This window comes from Homarus americanus, unplaced genomic scaffold, assembly GCF_018991925.1.
Source record: "Homarus americanus isolate GMGI-L3 unplaced genomic scaffold, GMGI_Hamer_2.0 scaffold57980, whole genome shotgun sequence".
Taxonomy (NCBI): domain Eukaryota; kingdom Metazoa; phylum Arthropoda; class Malacostraca; order Decapoda; family Nephropidae; genus Homarus; species Homarus americanus.
The window spans coordinates 19,638,440-19,658,805 of record NW_024716703.1 but is presented as its reverse complement, the minus strand read 5'-3'; the positions used below and the strand labels follow the sequence as shown (position 1 = coordinate 19,658,805).

General features: G+C 42.0%; 1 protein-coding gene across 1 annotated transcript in view; it reads right to left on the bottom strand.

Annotated features, from left to right (window-relative positions):
* The window catches only part of LOC121858407, a 38,890-nt gene extending 30,841 nt beyond the window's left edge, over window positions 1-8,049 (bottom strand). The window contains exons 1-2 of the mRNA XM_042354852.1: window positions 8,025-8,049; window positions 7,441-7,896 (exon numbers count right to left, since the gene is read on the bottom strand). Of these exons, the coding sequence (XP_042210786.1) occupies window positions 7,441-7,896; window positions 8,025-8,049 (481 nt within the window). The remainder of the gene's footprint in view (window positions 1-7,440; window positions 7,897-8,024) is intronic.
* Window positions 8,050-20,366: the final 12,317 nt, after the last annotated feature.

Sequence of the window (20,366 nt, the reverse complement as noted above, 5' to 3'; positions counted from 1 at the left end):
CTTCGGCCCCAAAGCCGACAACGGTCGCAGATATTGACTAAGAGGCAACAGTCACTGAATGCCGCATAGGTATGAGGCTTAACTCAACACAGTTAGTGTAGGATATTTAATTTTAAGGTAATAAAATGACGTCGAAGGTGTAGCTATTGGGGGAGGCTGGAGGCCACAATAAATAATTGTAGTTATTGTTGTTGTTAAATATGTTTAACTATTAAAAAAATTGAAAGACTGTAATTTTAGAAAATAAAAATATTATTATTAAATTATTTACAAAAAAAAATGTATTTGGAAATTATGTTCAATCCATGGGTTGAACAAGAGGACAGAGCTGTCAGGATTATGACTACCCTGTAGTTGGCAAATATGTTTATTGCAATGGTAATAACTTATCTATTTACATGATAATTTCCGATAAAACGGTTTTGATGGTACAATAAAAGCAGGTTCTGTATATATAGTAGGTATTACAAGAAATGTTCATACTTAAACAGATATTTTTTAAGAGATGATTTAAAGGAAGGGAGCGTAGTCTTTGCTCGGATGGGTGGGGGTAAGTTGTTCCACACCTTCACACCATGATATTTTATGGAGGTCTGGGACTGAGAGGGGCGCATAGTCCCAGCCCAAGCTGTCAAGAGTCTTGTACGAAAATAAATAGCCTAAGCACCCATTAAATATATCCTGGTGTGTGTGCTTAAAGCGTGGGTAAAAGGGTGGGTACATACGACTATATACATTTGGCTCGTGAACAATCTAATGACAAGGTATGGGATTACTTATTTGAGCCTATAATTGCTACCATGACCATGGTTGCTACTATCATCATTCGATATTTTGCAGCTAATTTAACCGTTTTACAGGTTATTTAATAGTTTAATAGTCTACTGCATTGATATAGCTTATCACAAAATATGGGGAAATGTATATAATTATTGTAAATACAAACAATGTTCAGAAATTCATGAGTATCATGATATAATATTATCTTTTTCCTTCATTCAATTAAAAATACACGTTATATAACCACAAATTAAGAATATATGATGGAAAAAATATATAGGTCACCGAGCTTGATTTTTGGTAAACACATGTTGAAAATACAGTACAGTATAATTTAAACTGGGCTCAAAGTAAGCTATTTTTGACATTAGCAGTCAGTTCATATTGTAAAATCGATGTTGTATGCCTACTGCAAAGAAAACTGCACTTACCTGTGTAAATTTACAATATATAAATTTATTGGCCAAAAAGTTAAATGCTGTCCTCTTTTTTGAGCGATTTTTGTTTTACGGAAAATATTTGGTTCCGAGGCCGTAAATTTGTCTACAACAGACATTGTCACACAAATCACTTTAAAACCTTGATCTATATATGCACCAAGTACTGAATAAAAAAAACGTAACTGATATATTACCAGGCTTTTTGTGAAAATATATTAAAATATTTACTGTTACCGCCACAGTAAGATAAACATGAGAGAGGGGGGGGGGGTGAGAAGGGGGGGCAGTGCTGACAACGTGTTTGTTGGTCGTGTCTAATATAAAACAGATGCCCTCGCCTAGGGCTGCGATTGGATGGCGATTGCTCAGTAGTCTACCAATTCTTGCAGAAGAAACAACACGCTGGTCGAACCCAAGACCCTAAAACGTAAATATAAACTCTAAATAACTTTAATAAGTATATTTATGTACTGTAATTTATCATATTATACACCTTGTCTCCTGATGTATCAACAGATGTAACATGTGAGTTATACTTAAGATGTTAACAGGCTATGTACTGTATATTGATTGTATTATTCATTCTATGTGTCCTGAGATAACAGCATTTGTTATATGTGAATTGTTCTTTAACAGGTTTTGACCGAATTATATGGTACGCGTCAACGTTGAGGGTTTATTTCTCCTGCAACAGACCAATAACGCTCCTATGAGCGTTAACATTTACCGAACATCAAGCCAATGATGGTAATATACTGTATGGTACACACAACACCCTTAGCAACACGGTTCAGTATGAACAGCATTATTACTCTATTAAAAGACTATGCAGCAGTTAAAGCTACGAATTATGCTTAATTATGCAATATACTGTATTGGTAAATTTTATGCAACTCCGTCAATACCATGTCGCACTACTCCCCAAAAAAATTCCCACACCTGCCAAGTGGACCTCAATAAGACGGTGGTGTGGTACCTGCAACTCTGCATGTTTACAGTTCTTAAGTTATCTTGACAAACACCTTGCAATAGGTTAAGTGTTTCTCTGCCGTCGAAAAATGGTGACAGGAAATGGCATATCATACAGAAACTGAAACTCAGTTCGACACCATAGTGGCCTTATTGTTTGACTCCCAAAGCATAAGGATTTTTCTTAAAACACTGTACCGACGCAACACATGTTTAGTCGTAGACGATAAACACTCTGCAGGACGGACGGGCGAAAACACAAGACATAATCGCTTAAACGACATAAAAATATGAATTAATCCCTCCACATAAAAAGTTTAAAACCTTCAGTATTAATTTATATAGAGAAAGTGTCTCATCGGCCTAAAGATCTGTCGGAGACGCCTGGATACACTAAGTATATGGATATTAAGTCACACGGAAGTGGCGTTTGGCAGCACTGCAGTCTATGGTCTTCACGTCCCTTACTGTAAATTTAGGTACCCATTCACAGTTAGGTAGACTGGGGGTGACCAATGACATTAATATTGGATAAACCAAGGTCACGGGCTGTATTTTCATTTATGCATGCTTCAGGGGGTGAGCGATTTATCCACTACACCGCCGCACATCATTCACAATACTAAACACTCTCAAAACATTCGTAGCTTTACACAGTTTGAAGTCACCTCAGTTACATCTCAACGTGATTTGCATATTAGGAAAAGTATCGCCTCAGAAGTAAAGACACAGCTGACTTATCTACCAGTCTAACCTTGAACGATTTATACCACAGTCTTGAACTACTTGAACATTTATATACAAATCAAGAAGCTATCTTGCACGTGTTATAACCAAAACAAAAAAAACATAGAATTGAGGGTTCACCTATAGATTAGACACCCCTGCTTATTTCACCTAAAAATAACTACCTTGCGCTACCTGGGGCGTTAGGTTAAAACAAGGTAGTCAGGATGAACCGGCTGGTTAATTCCAATGTTCTCCAGGTTGGTACACATATATTATATTGGGCTTTAGTAACGAAACCCAATTGAAGTTTCTTCTTTTATTTAAAAGTATTATTTATATAATTCCTGAGTGTAGATCAACCGTAGGTTCCACTATTTATGAGTGTGGTAAGAAAGGACAGCGTCTATGTAAATAGACGTGAATCAACGTCCGTTCGATGTAAGTTTGGGAGTGAGACTCTGAGTAGTGACCCATCGAGGGAGAACGGAATAGAAGCGTCGTCCTCCCTCGAGGAAAGACGGAGCCATCCACTGCGGCTCTCAAATAACGTCTTCCTCTAGTCCAGGATATCAAGCTACTGCCCGCTTCAGGTGGCCAGAGAGCCGACTACTTTATGCCTTTACTCAGCATAGTATGGCGCAGCTTCCCGTGGGCACACCTTATCACGTGCATTGAACATGTCACCTCATAGCCTTTGGAAAGTTACAGGGATGACTCAGTGTATAAATCAAATGTAATTAACCCATTTATATAATACTTCTGTTTATGAAACAAGGGCCATTACAAGGATAGCGTTAGGGTGATTAATCTTCAGGTGTAATAATCAAGGGTATGTAATCGTCAGGTGATTCGGAGTAACATGTAAAACTAAAGTACAATAACATTTATCTACCACTACCTGGCCTACCTTACACCACCCACGTATACCTGACGGTGTGTGTTGACTCCTCAATGTTCTGCGAAGGTGGGATGTGTCCGGGTGTTGTTGCTAAACACTAGTTTGATCTGTAGTGGCAGCCAGTTAATATACCCCTTACAGAATTACAGTAGTTTATTCGAGAAGGTGATGTGTGTCAATACTCTATAACGAGTGTCAGCCTGAATTAACGTTATGGTGTTTAATCATCAGGCGAGATAAATTGGGGTAAATCTTCATGAGGTTCTATAAAAAAGTATAAAGACTACACAGACGTTAAATAAGACTGGGCGCCATCCATATACTGTACGTCAGTGATCCCAACCTGTACTGTAGTTCGCGGGCGCCGGAAGGTTTATTAGAATATTGTGAATTATTTGGGATTCTTTGTAAGAGTGAAATTAATAAAAATATGTAATAATTGATACAACCGGGCCCAGAGAGAGAGCCAGCCTTCTCACTGGGGTAGATACATACGTCCTGTCCAAGAGTAAATGTAAAATATGTGTAATTAGTAACAGGTAGACGTGTAAAACTGCAAATAACTGTACAGTATATTTGAGATTTTTTTTATTGTAGATCCAAAGTTTTGGCGCCCTCCACTATATTTGCAATGATTGTGGCCCAGAGCCTACAAAAGGTTGGGGACCACTGGTGTACAGTACATAGTGGGGCAGATAGTGGGTAAAATCGTTACACACTGGTCGAAAGCATCAAATTTGGCACACAATCATAAATGCATAATAATTGGATTTACAAAGAGTACCACGAAATCGGGCAGTAGGATGACCTTGAGAATCTAGGTCAAGTAACATGTCAGCAAAGACCTCATGGGCCATCTTATACCAGAGAAGGCTAACTGTATGAATGCCAAACACCTCACCATTCGCCAGTGTAACAGTTTTCAAGCCCCTACAACTACTAGACGTCTCCCCACCTCAGTAATCCAAGACTTAACGTAAATGAAAATCTCTCAGAGAATCAATGCATCTTCTAACTGGTTAAGATGACCCCTAAAGATCTCTATCGTTTCTCTTCGATATTCATTCTCTTTTCTCTTCTTCTCCTGGTAATAAGTAAGAGTCCCTGCCTCTCCTCACTAAAGCAATGTTCGAACACGAGGCGAAGTGAAAGAGAGTTCCATAGGCTCAGCTGACAGTCCATGAAGGAGAAAGTGGATACTGTACAATGAAGCCTTCGGTACACAAAGAAGTCGAGTCACGGAATTCACTTGACCACCTTCACTTCCCCAATTGTTCATTAAAGTATCTCATTTACAGCTAAGGCAAGGCACGTATACTCGTATATTACCTCAACCTTATCTTCGTTCCCATACTTATGAGTGATGTAGCTGTCACTTCCCGTTTCATCTCTCTTCTTGGTGTCGTTATCAACCTCCCTCCTTATCGTTAGGTTAAGTTAATTAAGGTTAAGTTAAGTAAGATTAGGTTAAGTAAGGTTAGGTTAAGTAAGGTTAGGTTAAGTAAGGTTAGGTAAAGTAAGGTTAAGTAAGGTTAAGTTAAGGAGTTTCATCATCAGGTGAAATAAGCTCAGGAAGGGTACGGATCTTGAGGTGGAAAAGTCATCATATTTAAATTAATAAATAAACGATGTAATGCCAATACACAATAAATACGTGCCTAAATACACACATATATAGTGCTAATACCCAACACGACACAGTGCAAGTACACAAAGAAACAATGTCAATACATAGCCAGGTAAAGCGCCAATATCAATATCCCTCATGATAGAGCCTGTGTATACATCATGATAGTGTGCCAATATATTTTATGGGAATAGCCCACTCGGGCATAGGTCATCGACCCACAACGGGGCCTGGGGGGAACAAAAACGGAAATTTAGGCATTGTAAAAGGATGGAAACACAGAAGAAGGCAAATCATTCCACAGTTTGGCTGTCTGGGGAAAGAAAAAACTACTATAACTGGTTATCCTGCAGTCCTCGACACTCACACAGAAACGGTGCAAGGCACCGCGGGCAAAACAAGTGTTACGTGTCCACTGCCTTGCCAACGGTACACAGGATGCCAAATCCACCGAACATTGCCCGTTAAAGTACTTGTAAAAGAGAGAGAGAGAGAGAGAGAGAGAGAGGCAACATTGCAGCGAAAAGAAAGGGAAGAGAGATTATTGACGAAAGGAGAGTTAAGACAAAATGCCTTTGACTCCACCCTATCTAACAGTTGGACAGAAGAGCCACCCCAGGTATGAGAGCAAATACTCCAAGTTAGGACGAATGAATCCCTTATATACTTGAAGCAACTGCTCAAGAGTGAAGTAGCTATGGCATCTGTACAGCATTCCCAGCTTTCGGGAGGGGGGAGGCAGCTTTAGCTATGATGTGGATGTGTGGCTTCCATGACATTAGAGGAAATGGTGAGGCCTAACATATCTATTTTAGAATTTGGCAGAATGGTTGCGTACTGAAATGTGATTGGTGGCATATCTTCTATTTCAGAAAGTGTAATTGGTAAATAGTGTGTTTTATTACTATTGAATTTGCCCAAATTTCTACTTCCTCACTCGGAGATGCTGCACACCCCCGCTTTGGTAGAAGAAACGATATCAGCTCTAGAAACAGATCTAGTTTGAGAGTCAGGGGGAAGGGAAAAATGAGAAGAGCGAAGAATAGAATCATCAGCGTAGGAATGGATAAAATTAGTAATATTACGAAATAAATCATTGATAAAAAGAAGGAAGAGAGTAAGTGAAAGAACAGAACCCTGTGGAACACCACTATTGGTAGAGAAAGAGCGAGAGATCGATCCCTCGACAACAACTGCCATTAAAGTGCCAGTATCCATTCACGATAGTGCCAACATTTAATAAAACACTGTAGAATGGTATAACGTACTAAACAATGGCGCATAGCATTGTTATGGTGCATAATTCTGTACAGTGATGTATAGTTCTCTACAACAGTGCACATTACTATGCAGTGATGCACAGTACTATATAGGTAGTGCACACTATTTCAGAGATGTGATGTACCGTACAGTACACAATACTATAGACACTGTATTTTACTGTACATTAATGCTCAGTTTTATAAATCTTTGTATATTACTGCAGTGCGTTGCACTACACAGCAATTTACTGCACTATAGAGATGCACATCATCAATACAGTCAAATACAATACTACAAAATGTTGCAGAGTACTACAAAATGTGGTATAGTACCATCGCATATTTCAATACTACACAATATTGCAAAGTACTACAAAATGTTGCCCAGTGCTGCTTATTACTGTACAAGAGCGCACAGTATTATACAGTGGTGAGTAGTATTACATAACTAATAATGCACATGACAGTAGTGTGCAATAAAGAGATCCAAAGTATTATTAAAATGTGCACAGTTTTATACGGTGGAAGTATAGTGTTTCGTGCAGTACTACATAAAGATGGAGAGTCGTACACTAGTACACACTAAACAATGCAAGGAGACTATACTGTACAATGGTGCATAGTATTCTACAGCGATGAATAACATTACTAAAGTACCATACATGTGTGCTCATTATCACAGCGGTGCACAGAGCTCAAGCGTTAAACTGTGCCACAAAATATGCAGATACTCACCGTGTTTTGACTTGCACAGCCATACACGAACTTGTCGCAGAACGGGACTCATGGTGGTTTCCAAAGGTCGAATTGATGTCTTCGAGGTCGACTTCGTGGCTTCGAGGTCGACTTGCCGGCTTCGAAGTCGATTTGGTGCCTTTGAGGTCGATTTGGTGGCTTTGGGGTCGACTTGGTGGCTTTGGGGTCGACTTGGTGGCTTTGGGGTCGACTTGGTGGCTCCGAGGTCGACTTGGTGGCTTCGAGGTCGACTTGGTGGCTTCGAGGTCGACTTGATGGCTTCGAGGTCGACTTGGTGGCTTCGAGGTCGACTTGGTGGCTTCGAGGTCGACTTGGTGGCTTCGAGGTCGACTTGGTGGCTTCGAGGGCGACTTGGTGGCTTGACTGGAGGTCGACTTGGTGGCTTCGACTCGAGGTCGACTGGCTTCGAGGTCGACTTGGTGGCTTCTGGCTTGGCTTGAGGTCGACTTGATGGCTAAGGTCGAATGGCTTCAGGTCAACTTGATGGCTTCAAGGTCAACTTGATGGCTAAGGTCAACTTGATGGCTTCAATGGCTTCAAGGTCAACTGGCTTCAAGGTCAACGATGGGTCAATGGCTTCAAGGTCATGGCTAAGGTCAACTTGATGTTCGAGGTCGACTTGATGGCTTCGAGGTCGACTTGATGGCTTCGAGGTCGACTTGATGGCTTCGAGGTCGACTTGATGGCTTCCAGGTCGACTTGATGGCTTCCAGGTCGACTTGATGGCTTCCAGGTCGACTTGATGGCTTCCAGGTCGACTTGATGGCTTCCAGGTCGACTTGATGGCTTCCAGGTCGACTTGATGGCTTCCAGGTCGACTTGATGGCTTCCAAGTCGATCTGGTACCTCCGCAGCAGGTTAGGTACTCCTAGTGACGTTCACTTCTGAAGTCGATGGTATCTTAGTCAACCTTTAAAATCGACCAGATTATGGGTAGTCTTTGATGATCAGTAGTCGAATCGAAACGTTTGAGGTCGATCTAGTTGTAGTCGTGTCTGTGGTTGACTTGGTAGCCCTGAGATTGATATGGTAGCCCTGTGGTCGATCAAGTAGCCCTGTGGTCAATGTGGTAGCTCTATAGCCCTGCCTGATAACCCTGTAGTCAACCTGATAGCCACACAGATCCTCTTTATATCTCTGATAGACCTTGATCTAAATAAAATCCTTTGTATTTAGATCAAGTAATCACTAAAGGAAAGTCGATCTGGGATTTTAGCATCGTTCTGAAGGTCGACACGAGGGATTTTGGCCCTAAGAAGGAGCTCCCCATGTGGTGTTTCAACTACACACACACCTACCCACACACTGGCGTCTTCTCATCACAATAATCTCTTACATAAGGGAAATTCTACACTCGGTTTAACTTTCTTTTTCGTCCCCAATCTGAAAAAAAAAAATATTTTGTATGAAAACTACGTTGTTCAGAGACATTAAAGTGAATAAAACTACGGGTAACAGGAAAAAGTGAGCGCAAAGTATATTGTGTACAAAATTAGGATCCACTAAAGATTCATCTCAGATTATTTCACCTGAAAATTAACCACCCTAACGCTACCTGGGGATAAGATTAGATTAGGTTCACGTAAAGGGTGAAATAAGCTGAGGGACGGGCGAATCTTCAGGTAAACCCAAAATTTGCTGAGCGAAAGGTCTATTGTGCCGATTATTGTGCAAGAACTGTACAGTGCTGAACATTTGTACACGTTATATATTACGGATAATCCACGAGTACTTCTCAACCTCAAACAAACTCGACGTATCACAAACTAACACACCTCACCACCCCAACCCACTAAGCTACACAAGCTTCACTGTGAGAGCGCGACGCTGCTATCACTACAAGATAACACTGTATCCTCCTTCACCTATTGACAAACGAACGAGCTTTTCCCTGCCAACGCATCATCGAGACTCCGGACACAGTTAAAAGGACGTTAGGTAATTTATAGAGGCAAGACATGCAAGAGGTTAGAAATGAGTGTTAAGAGTCTGTCATCTACAGTACACACGCTGAGGACACTTTTAGAGATAGGTAAAGACTTTGAACTATCTCAATTGGGTTAATCTGTACTTGTGTGCAGTCAACAACAAAACATCATCTGACCTGACCTGACCTACAGACCAATGTATCCGCCTGTAGAGCATGAAAGCTAACTCAGTTTATGCACTGAGAGTACCATTGCACCAATTACAAAGAGAACAATCTGACCAGACCTAACCTAGATTAACCTAACCTAACCTAATTTAACTCTCTCTCTCTCTCTCTCTCTCTCTCTCTCAATTTATTTTGAAAATCAGTGTTCATCATCTGTATACCAGTTACATATGTAAAACGCAGGTAGATGCCAGGTACTGCAAAATGTCTGTCCAGGGAATTTTGATAGCAGGTATCCTATTGTCGGTACGTGGCCGCTTGATTCAGTTGGTTCGCTATTCAATGACGAAAATAAACAACAACAAAACGGCGCACGACAACGAACAACTCGGAAGCTCGTTAACAATAATCAGATAGCGATCAACTTTGAAATGAAGTTCCTGATTTATTGTATTTCTTAGTAGATTCTCTATTGTATTTCCCGGTCAATTGTATGTCTCGGTATTGTGTAGATCTTAATTGTATTTGTATTTCTTTGCTGTATTTCTGTATTGTATTTTTTAGTTTCTTGTAATTCCTAGCTATTTTTTTTTTATCATCTCATTTTATAAGCATCACATGGTATATATTTCCCCTTATATTAATTGTGATAAAAACAAACACCAAAGCAAAAACATGGGTAATAATTAACTAGTTAATCAATACTGGGTAAAAATGTGAACAGCATCCATCAGCAAGGTCAGTCGGGGTAGGGGGGGGGAGCTAATGGTGGTCTAGTCACATCACAAAACAAATTATTCAGAAAAAATCCATAAACAATATAATAGACAATTAATAATGTCTACCTTTGTTATACATTTAAACAAAAGAACTTAATCTGTTAAATAATATAATAAACAAAATTAAAGAGAACGCAAACAGATTCAATTAAATAAATAAACAAATACACAAGGATGTCAAGAAAATTTAAATGAAAATGCTCCACTAAAATTAAAACAATTAGATAAGGTTATCTGAACGACACACTCACTCTTTGGTTTTGCTTCGTTAATTTGATATTTTTTCTTTGCTAATATTTTCTCCCTCTATAGTTTCTCATTGATATTAAATACGTAGTCTGTATTTACTTTTATTGTTAAAACTGCTATCTGTGTCTGGCTGCCTGTCCATCCACTATAACCCATCACATCCGCTTTACACCAACAGCAAAAACAATAACAGACCATCACAAACAACAAAGAAACTCGCTCTTTATGACTCACGTGGAATTACGCGTCACTAAACAAAATTAGTTGTATTTATGAATATGAATATACGTACCGGTATACTGTATAAACATTTATATTATGTGTAGTATATTTATGTGCGTGCATGAGTGTAGTAAGTCAACATCTGTAGCGGTGTCTAGCAGTAACCTTATAAGTGCCCTTCGAGCCACGCAGACTGTTGTTCCTACAGACTGGAAGGAAAGCCTTAAAGTATCTACGCTCACTGTTAAAAAATCAAATATTATTAAGATGGTACTGTACAGTACAACGAATTTCGTTCCACAGAGAAAATTGCACGGTAGCAGAAAATCTGGCACGACCACCGAAGAGCTTGTATGTTTCAGTTCAGTGACGAAATGTTTGTTCGGAACAAGCCGTGAACGTTAGCAGCAGCGAGTGATGCGTCTACTGTATATCCTATAGCATAAATGGCGCGCGTGGCACTATCAGCCTGACAGTGGCATTAAAAGGCCAATTTGACCTTTACGAGGTTAGTTTGGCCTTCGATTTTTTTTTCCTTGAGGCCAACCACGGTTTGGCCTTTTTGGACAATGCCTGCTGTATTTCGTGATATAATTGAATAACACTAAAACGTCATACTACATACTTTCATCGAAATGTCCTTTGTCAGATAAGCATTGTGATCAAATATATCTGAACAAGAAAAATCAAATATTAAACAGAGATGCTATGATTTCCTTCTTGAGGCCAAAAAATCAGTTAGAGATGAGGCTAAGTAAAGACACTGACATTGTTGAAAATCTAAAATATTTTTAGTCAAAGGAGTGTCTGAGTCAGATGCGCAAGTCTTTTACAAGTATTGCAGCAGCATTTGTTCACATCACTAATGATTCTACGAAAGCAAGTAGGAACACACTTTTGCTGCAAATTTAGTATGATAAACCTTTTTTGGTAGACTGGAAACAAGAGTTTCTGGTGATGAAGTGATTGTTAAGTTTTGTATTACTGTGCAGAAATATGAGACTGCTGCAGGGGTCAAATGTTTTTTTCTGAACTTGCACAAATTGTTTTTAATGTTCATGCATTGCCATTAAGAAATGCTTTTGTTGAAAGAATTTTTCCCACGTAACAAATATCAAGACAAAGGTAAGAAACAGGCTATCCTTAGAAACCATGGAAGCTGTGTTACGAATTAGGAGTCATCTTGCTGGTGAGAAATAAATGCTGCAATAAGATTCAAGTAACTGATAAGATGCTTAGTTTGTTCAACAACTCGATGTACAAGAGCAAAGCTGACCGCACTGAAGGACCATCAACAGAACCATCAACATCAGCAGCAAGTACAGGATTTTCCCAATATCTAAGAGAGCAAGAATGTGAAAATTTTAAGGAAATAATGCAGGTGGACTTCTAAAGTTAGAACTGCTGTTACTTAACAGAGACGCCTTCAGACTGGACAACATTTGGTGAGTATTGATAATTATAATGTACAAGCTAAGTGACTTTCAGAATATACAATCGGTAAAATATTGTTTGCATCCTTCCTGTTTGGTACAGTATGACAAAACAGAGTAAAGTTTTGATAGAGCTCTCGTAGCGATTAGTATCCCTGCTCTTTTTCATTGTTACTGTCTGGTATTATCGAATAAAATTATTTATTATATACCGTATGTAAGCATAATAATTAATATGATCGTGATTTATTAGATAGCATTTGGTAAAAAAGGGGTTTGGCCTTTTATTTGACCTTTGTAGAAAATTGTTTGACCTATTCTATAAAGGCAAACCTGGCATCCCTGCTGTCAGGCCAGGGAGTCTTAGTCACCAATATGTTATCGTCACAGAAATCACCACTGAAGTTTTCTCCTCGTCTTTAACAATATAGTATTTTATCCTTATATTAGAAAATCAAAAGGGGAAGAAAAGATACCGACATTATTGCCTTTTAAAGCTTCATCATCGCCTTCAGTTAAATAATCCTCAGTAGGCTTAACATGGTCGGCTCGGCTGAGGTACATTAATTTTACAATGACATTTAGCCCTCAGAAAGGTTTCTGGACTGCTGTAGACTGCTCAGGAAAAGGTCACCCAATGCTCCCTAGATCTGCATCATGCTCGACCAAAACAATGACTCCACAAACACAACACAACAGCTAAAAATGAACCAGACGCCAATGAGTGAATAATAACCTTTGATGTAGCGTAGCTGTCGAGGTGGAAATATTACGAAATTGTGCAATGGATCCGCACATCCATTAACAATTCAGATGATATTCCTTTCTTTACAATGAATGATCATGGCTTGCATGTTACTTTTTTCATTAAAATTAACGCCATATACTTAAACCTTAGGCTAAATGTAGACTGAATGTGAAGTCATCATCAAGATCTTACAGTGACCCAGGGCAAGTACCTAAAATGTTATGCTTGTAATAATTGTGAACGCTAGTTTCATCCAACTATGAACGTTTTCACTTTTTTAAGTTTGTTCACAAAGAAAGTTGCGTAACTGCTAAGCTCCTTAATATCCTGTTCTGCAAGGATGAACAAACGGTCCCAGCGACTGGAAAATGGCATATGCGAGTCCTGTACTCAAACAGGAAGTTCGTCATAATACGAACAATTACAGGCTGTGAGTTTGACCAGCATAATGTGTAACGTACTAAAGAGAACATCTAATTATTATTCTAATACAAAATAACCTTGTAAAGGAGTGCTGGACACAATTACTTATGGTGCTGGAAGGTGTGGTCACAGTCCTGGAGCGTGGTGGTTATACTGATAATATATATATATATATATATATATATATATATATATATATATATATATATATATATATATATATATATATATATATATATCGATACCTTGCCAAGGGTTTCGACAGTGTACCTCATGAGTCAGAAAATTCAACTGGAAAGGTACAGAATTCGAGGAGCGTCCTAGGGTGAATCAGAGGTTTCTTCAAGACCTCAAGCACTACGTGGTAATTAATGGCACGAAATCGCCATTTGTAACCGTGAAAAGCGGGGTACCACAGGGCAATGTACTGAAACCTTTGTTGTTTGTATTTTTATAACTGATATGCTAGATGCTATGCACTCCCCCATACAAATGTTTGCGGACGAAGCTAAGTTACTCAAAGAAATTAAGAACCAAACGGACTGCGAAACGGTATAGGAATATCTCTGTCGGCTTTAGGGGTGGTCGGAGGAATGGCTATTAAGATTTAAAGTCATGAAATGCAAAACGATGCACCTTGGTCGTACCAAGGGTAAGGGGGCGTGTATCACATGTCTCAGAGGGACGAAGAAAATTCATTAACTGAGACCAAGTGTGAAAAAGACCTCGGTGTGTATGTTAACAACATACTAAAGTTTTCGGACCATTGTGATAAATGAAGCATAACGCTCTTCAGAGGTGAGGTGCGTCCCCAAGAGACATGCTAGACATAGAGACTGTCAGTTGACTGAAAATTTCAAAAGGTACCGAGATTAGAACGCTAGCAGTTGCCTTTCGGTGGGCAAGGGGTGACTTAATAAACACCTCAAGGGACATTACTCAGTCGAGTGTTCATACCTGGAAGCAGCCGATGTTCGCCCCACTAGAAGTCACAGTCTCAGGTTAAAGAAGCCACAAGTTCAGAAAATTGTCAGGACAAACATCTTTTGGAGGGAGAGTTGTGAACTTTTACAACAATCTGAGTGTCGTGACGGCACCGAAGGTGATTACATCCAAGACCAGACTTGACAAGCACTGAAATAGGTTCAGATACATTCTGGAGCCAGCATATGCCCAGTACTTGCCAACAATGAGTAACAGGCGTGACCGACCGCCCGCCCAAGAGGCTAACAGGCCGATCAATGGCAAAGAGATTCTGCTCCCGTCACGCGTCAGACTCGTGAAGTCAACGAATGTAGGGAAAAGTCACAGAAAAAAATTATAGTTTAGTTGTTTTTATTTATTAACGTCCAAAAGTCGTTACTTTTGGATAGTTTACTTTTTAATGACCTAAGAAAACATTAAAAACCTAAACTATCTTAACTTAACCTAGCCAACATAACCTAACCTAATCTATTCTAACAACCGAATCAACATAACCTAAGCTATCCTAATTAACCAAAACTAACATATCCGCCTTCAAATACTTTTGGTTTTGTTACTTTATTTTTAATGGTATTTATTTATCTTGTGCGACTTTTTTCGTTCACCGAATTCGACATACGGGTCCCATCCTCAGCCCCCATACACACCTTACAACTTTAAACACGAAATAACAGAAATATGGAATTCTTTTTTTTATGATTAAGCCAAGTGTTAAATATATACTGTCCAAGGACGACGCAGGTCCTCAGCAATGTATTACAACATTACTAATTATCTCGTATGTAACATTAATATGTCCCACCTACCATGATGCTTTATGTCAGTTACGTGTTGATAATTGGCTACTCGTGAAAATAAATGTTCAGAGATTATGCAATGGATCCGCACATTACACTTCCTCTAAGATTCGAAATATCAACCCACTGGCCGCCTGTAGTCAAAACATTATCGGCTTGTCTCTCACCGAAGGAAGTTAGTTATTATATTATCAAATTTGTCATTACACCAGTTTACAACCTTCATTATCCGGTGTTGATACAGGCGGATATCCGAATACCCGTTAAATTCTTCTCTGTCGAAAAGTTTACCATTCGCAGAGCAACTTTTTCACGATTTCATTTTATCAGTCAGGCCTTTGAGGATTTTATGACAGGGTGATCGGATTTTAGCCGCACAGACAAACATTCTTTAAACAAAAACTAAGAATTAAGTATATGTTTTTGCATTCATTCAGAAAGTAAGCATTTCTCTCTCGATAGCTAGAACAATGGCTTAATTAAACATTGTCATCATCAGCATCCATCTGGGTAACTTGATGGCAAACTTGTCTACGATTTTTTGCTATGTCTAATTTCTCCCATCCCCCGTAATATGGTGTCAGCGGCGGTAACCCGTCTTAACTCCTGCCACCATACATCTATAGCCTCTCTACTTGGCGGTTGCTTTTAAATGTTGACATCTTCACACCGACTGACTCGAGGGGAGTTGGCGGTTTTAATATAGAGATAAATTACCTGCACCTCACATTGATCACGAATCTCGGTACTACTAATGACAAGCGACCCGTTTACGTGTTATACCACTAGTCAGGAATGTGTGCCAGTTGACACTTTACCTGGTGATTTAGTCTAATGTGACCACGCCAGGTGAGTCTTATGATCTTTTGCATTTATTACGAAATTATACGAAATTAAACTTTCATCCGTGCCAAGGAAACCCGAGTTGGTTACTTAACATACACTTGGCGGTGTACAGAAGTGACAATAAAACGTCGTCGGTGCTCCTATAGTAGGCGGTCTACCGGGCTGGAGGAGGTCTACCGGGTTATTTGCACGGTAGCGTCTATTAACCCAACCTAACCTAAATTATTCTAATATATCTTAACCTACCCTAGGTTAGGTCGGGTCAGGTCAGGTTATTGGATGCTGCAGTGTAAATATCCTGGTAGACACAACTCCAGCTCGGTAGACCGCATACTATAGTAGCACCACGTCCACATTATGGTCAATCATCTGTACAGTGTGGAGGCCTAGTGGCGTATGGGAGTAAGGTGCAGCAGGGTGTTGGCGAGACACGGTGACGGGTCACTCCTACGTAAACATTGATTACCTGAATTTCGCCTCCCCGTGGTTTGGTTAAGGTAGGGTAGATTGATTTTGATTTTGCCACATACAGCGGCTAGATTAATGTGCACCCCATACTAATCCTGTGAGCGGTAGCGCATAGAGTTCACAAAGGGTCAGTATAACTAACCCCAGTGGTCAGGATATTATGATATTGAATGTTACAGAGTATTTCAAATAAATTCTTTGTTTAGTTCTAGACATAAAGGGTAACTTAATCGCAACTGCGTGAGTACAGGAGTGTGAGGCAGTATGTCTGGCTGCACACTTTGTTATTCACATTTGCGTAAGAGGTATTCAAGCACATTGTGTGTTTGGTTCTATACATGGGAGCTGATATAGCTACTATGTGGAAAAAAAGTGGATACATTTTTAATATGTCGGCTATCTTGCCTTTAGAGATAAAAAGTTGCGCCATTTCACACACAGTGTGCTTGGACCTGTCCCTAAAAAGTTCTATCTTCACGCAGTCGAGGGCGAAGTGTTCGAGTGTGTGGCCATATGTCTGTAGGGTAGGATAGCATTAGGTTAGGTTTAGGGCAGTTAATATTTAGGTGAAATGAGCTATAAGGTGGCAAATCTTCAGGTTATCTGTCAACATTAACACCTGTTGATGAGACACGTTTTAATCGTGGTTATCGTATAGCTATCATCACCCTGGAAGCCCTAATAAAGGTATTTTATGTTCCCGTTGTAGCTCCCCGATTCCTGGACCTGACCAGAAGCCTCCTAGTCTTCAGGGGAACAAAACACCGATACTGTAAATATGGGATCACGTGAAGATTCGACATCCAGCTTATTTCAACTGAAGATTAACCACCCTAGTGTTACCTAGGAGGGTTAGGTTAGGGTAAGATAGGGTAGGTTACGTTAACTAGTGTAAGGCATGGTAGGTTACGAAGTTTGGTTAGGTTAGGATAGGGTAAGTTAGGTTACGTTACGTTACTTTAATTAGGTTAGTGTAGGGTAAAGTAGGTTACTAAAATAGGTTAACTTTATGATGGTTATTCTTCAGGTGAAATAAACTGGAGGTCGAATCTTCAGGTGAACTAAAAATAGGTTAAAATTTTGCTACTGGACGTGGAGAGATGGTAAGGGAAAGAGGAACCACTGGAAAATCCTAGCCACAGTTTATGAAAGTATTTTCCTTTACACTTATGATTTAACATTATCACAGGGGGGCCAGATGAGTTGCCCTCTTTCGCTAAAATGCTAACCGGTAACTGCTGCTTCCGCGACCCCCACCCCTTTCTGGAATAGGTTGCCAACTCGTCATTACCAAGAAGCGACAACAACAAACGGGGGGGAGGACACGCTCTCGCCCCCGGTCTTTACCCACATCAAGTAACACTAACCAGGATTATCAAGCGTTCAGTATAAAGCTGAGAAATGACACCCACACAGACATAACATACACACTGGGAAATACTGTATATTATTACTCTTGACTGGGAATCACAAACTTCCGCGTGTTGACGGAACCTCTACACTCATTATTGACTCCCACACAGGTCCGAGCACACAGGTTACATCACAACAGGTGCCTGGGACCACCAACACGTCACGGGGACCACCAACACGTCACGGGGACCAACAACACGTCACGGGGACCACCAACACGTCCCGGGGACCACCAACACGTCACGGGGACCACCAACACGTCCCGGGGACCACCAACACGTCACGGGGACCACCAACACGTCCCGGGGACCACCAACGTCACGGGGACCAACAACACGTCACGGGGACCACCAACACGTCGGGGACCACCAACACGTCACGGGGACCAACAACACGTCCCGGGACCACCAACACGTCACGGGGACCAACAACGTCACGGGGACCACCAACACGTCCCGGGGACCACCAACACGTCACGGGGACCAACAACACGTCAGGGACCACCAACACGTCCGGGGACCAACAACACGTCACGGGGACCACCAACACGTCCGGGGACCACCAACACGTCCGGGGACCAACAACACGTCACGGGGACCACCAACACGTCCGGGGACCACCAACGTCACGGGGACCAACAACACGTCCGGGGACCACCAACACGTCACGGGGACCAACAACACGTCACGGGGACCACCAACACGTCCGGGACCACCAACACGTCACGGGGACCAACAACACGTCCGGGGACCACCAACACGTCACGGGGACCAACAACACGTCCGGGGACCACCAACACGTCCGGGGACCACCAGCACGTCACGGACCAACAATCCACCACCAGCACGTCACGGGGACCAACACACGTCCAGGGGACCACCAACACGTCCGGGGACCAACAACACGTCCAGGGGACCACCAACACGTCACGGGGACCACCAACACACGTCACGGGGACCACCAACACGTCCGGGGACCACCAACACGTCACGGGGACCAACAACACGTCCGGGGACCACCAACACGTCCGGGACCAACAACATGTCACGGGGACCACCAACACATAACGGGGACCACCAACGTGCTAGCGACCACCAACACATCACGGAGACCATTAACACATCACGGGACCACCAACACATCACGGAGACCACTAACAGGTCACGGGGACCACCAACACGTCAGGACCACCAACACGTCCAGGGGACCACCACACATCACGAGGACCCACCAACACGATAGGACCACCAACACGGAGACCACCAAACATGACCAGAACCACCAAACATCACAGAGACCACTAACACATCACAGGGGACCACCAACACATCACGGAGACCACTAACAGGTCACAGGACCACCAACACGTGAGACCACTAACAGGTCACGGAGACCACCACGAGGAGGATCAATAATTATTGACCAACCATAGGTTTTTCTTGACTCCCATCTATCTCCCTCACTGGCCACCCCTCATCTACCTCCCCTTCATGGCCACCCCTCATCTCTCCCCTCACTTGCCACCCCTCATCCCCTCTCCCCTCACTTGCCACCCCCCTCATCTACCTCCCTACACTTGCCACCCCTCATCTACCTCCCTACACTTGCCACCCTCATCTACCTCCCCTACACTTGCGCACCCCCATCACTTGCCACTCATCTATCTCCCCTCACTCCACCCCTCATCTATCTCCCCTCACTTGCCACCACCCCACCCACCCCTCTATCCCCTCCACCCTTACACTTGCCACCCCTCATCTACCTCCCCCACACCCTCATCTACCTCCCTCACCCTTACCCTCATCTACCCCCTCATCATCTACCTCCCCTCCTTGCCACCCCTCATCTACTCCCCTCACACCACCCCTCATCTACTCCCCTTTACCCCTCATCTATCTCCCTCACTTGCTATCTCACTCCCTCATCTATCTCCCCTCATCTCATCTACCTCCCCTCACATTACCCCTCATCTATCTCTCCTCACTTGCCACCTCATGCTCACCCCCCCTCATCTATCTCCCCTCACTTACCACCCTCATCTATCTCCCCTCACCCCACCCTCATCTATCTCCCTCACTTGCCACATCTCCCCTCATCTATCTCCCTCACTCTATCTATCTCCCCTCACTTGCCACCCCTCATCTATCTTCCTCACTTACCCACCCCTCATCTATCTCTCACCCACCCCTCATCTACCTCCCCACTTGCCACCCCTCATCTATCTCCCTCACGCCACCCCTCATCACCTCCCCTCACACCCACCCCTCTCTATCTCCCTCACCTCATCTACCTCCCCTCACTTGCCACCCTCATCTATCTCCACTTGCCACCCTCTACCTCCCTCACCTCATCTATCTCTCACTTGCCACCCCTCATCTACCTCCCCTCACTTGCCACCCCTCATCTATCTCCCTCACTTGCCACCCCTCATCTACCTCCCCTCACTTG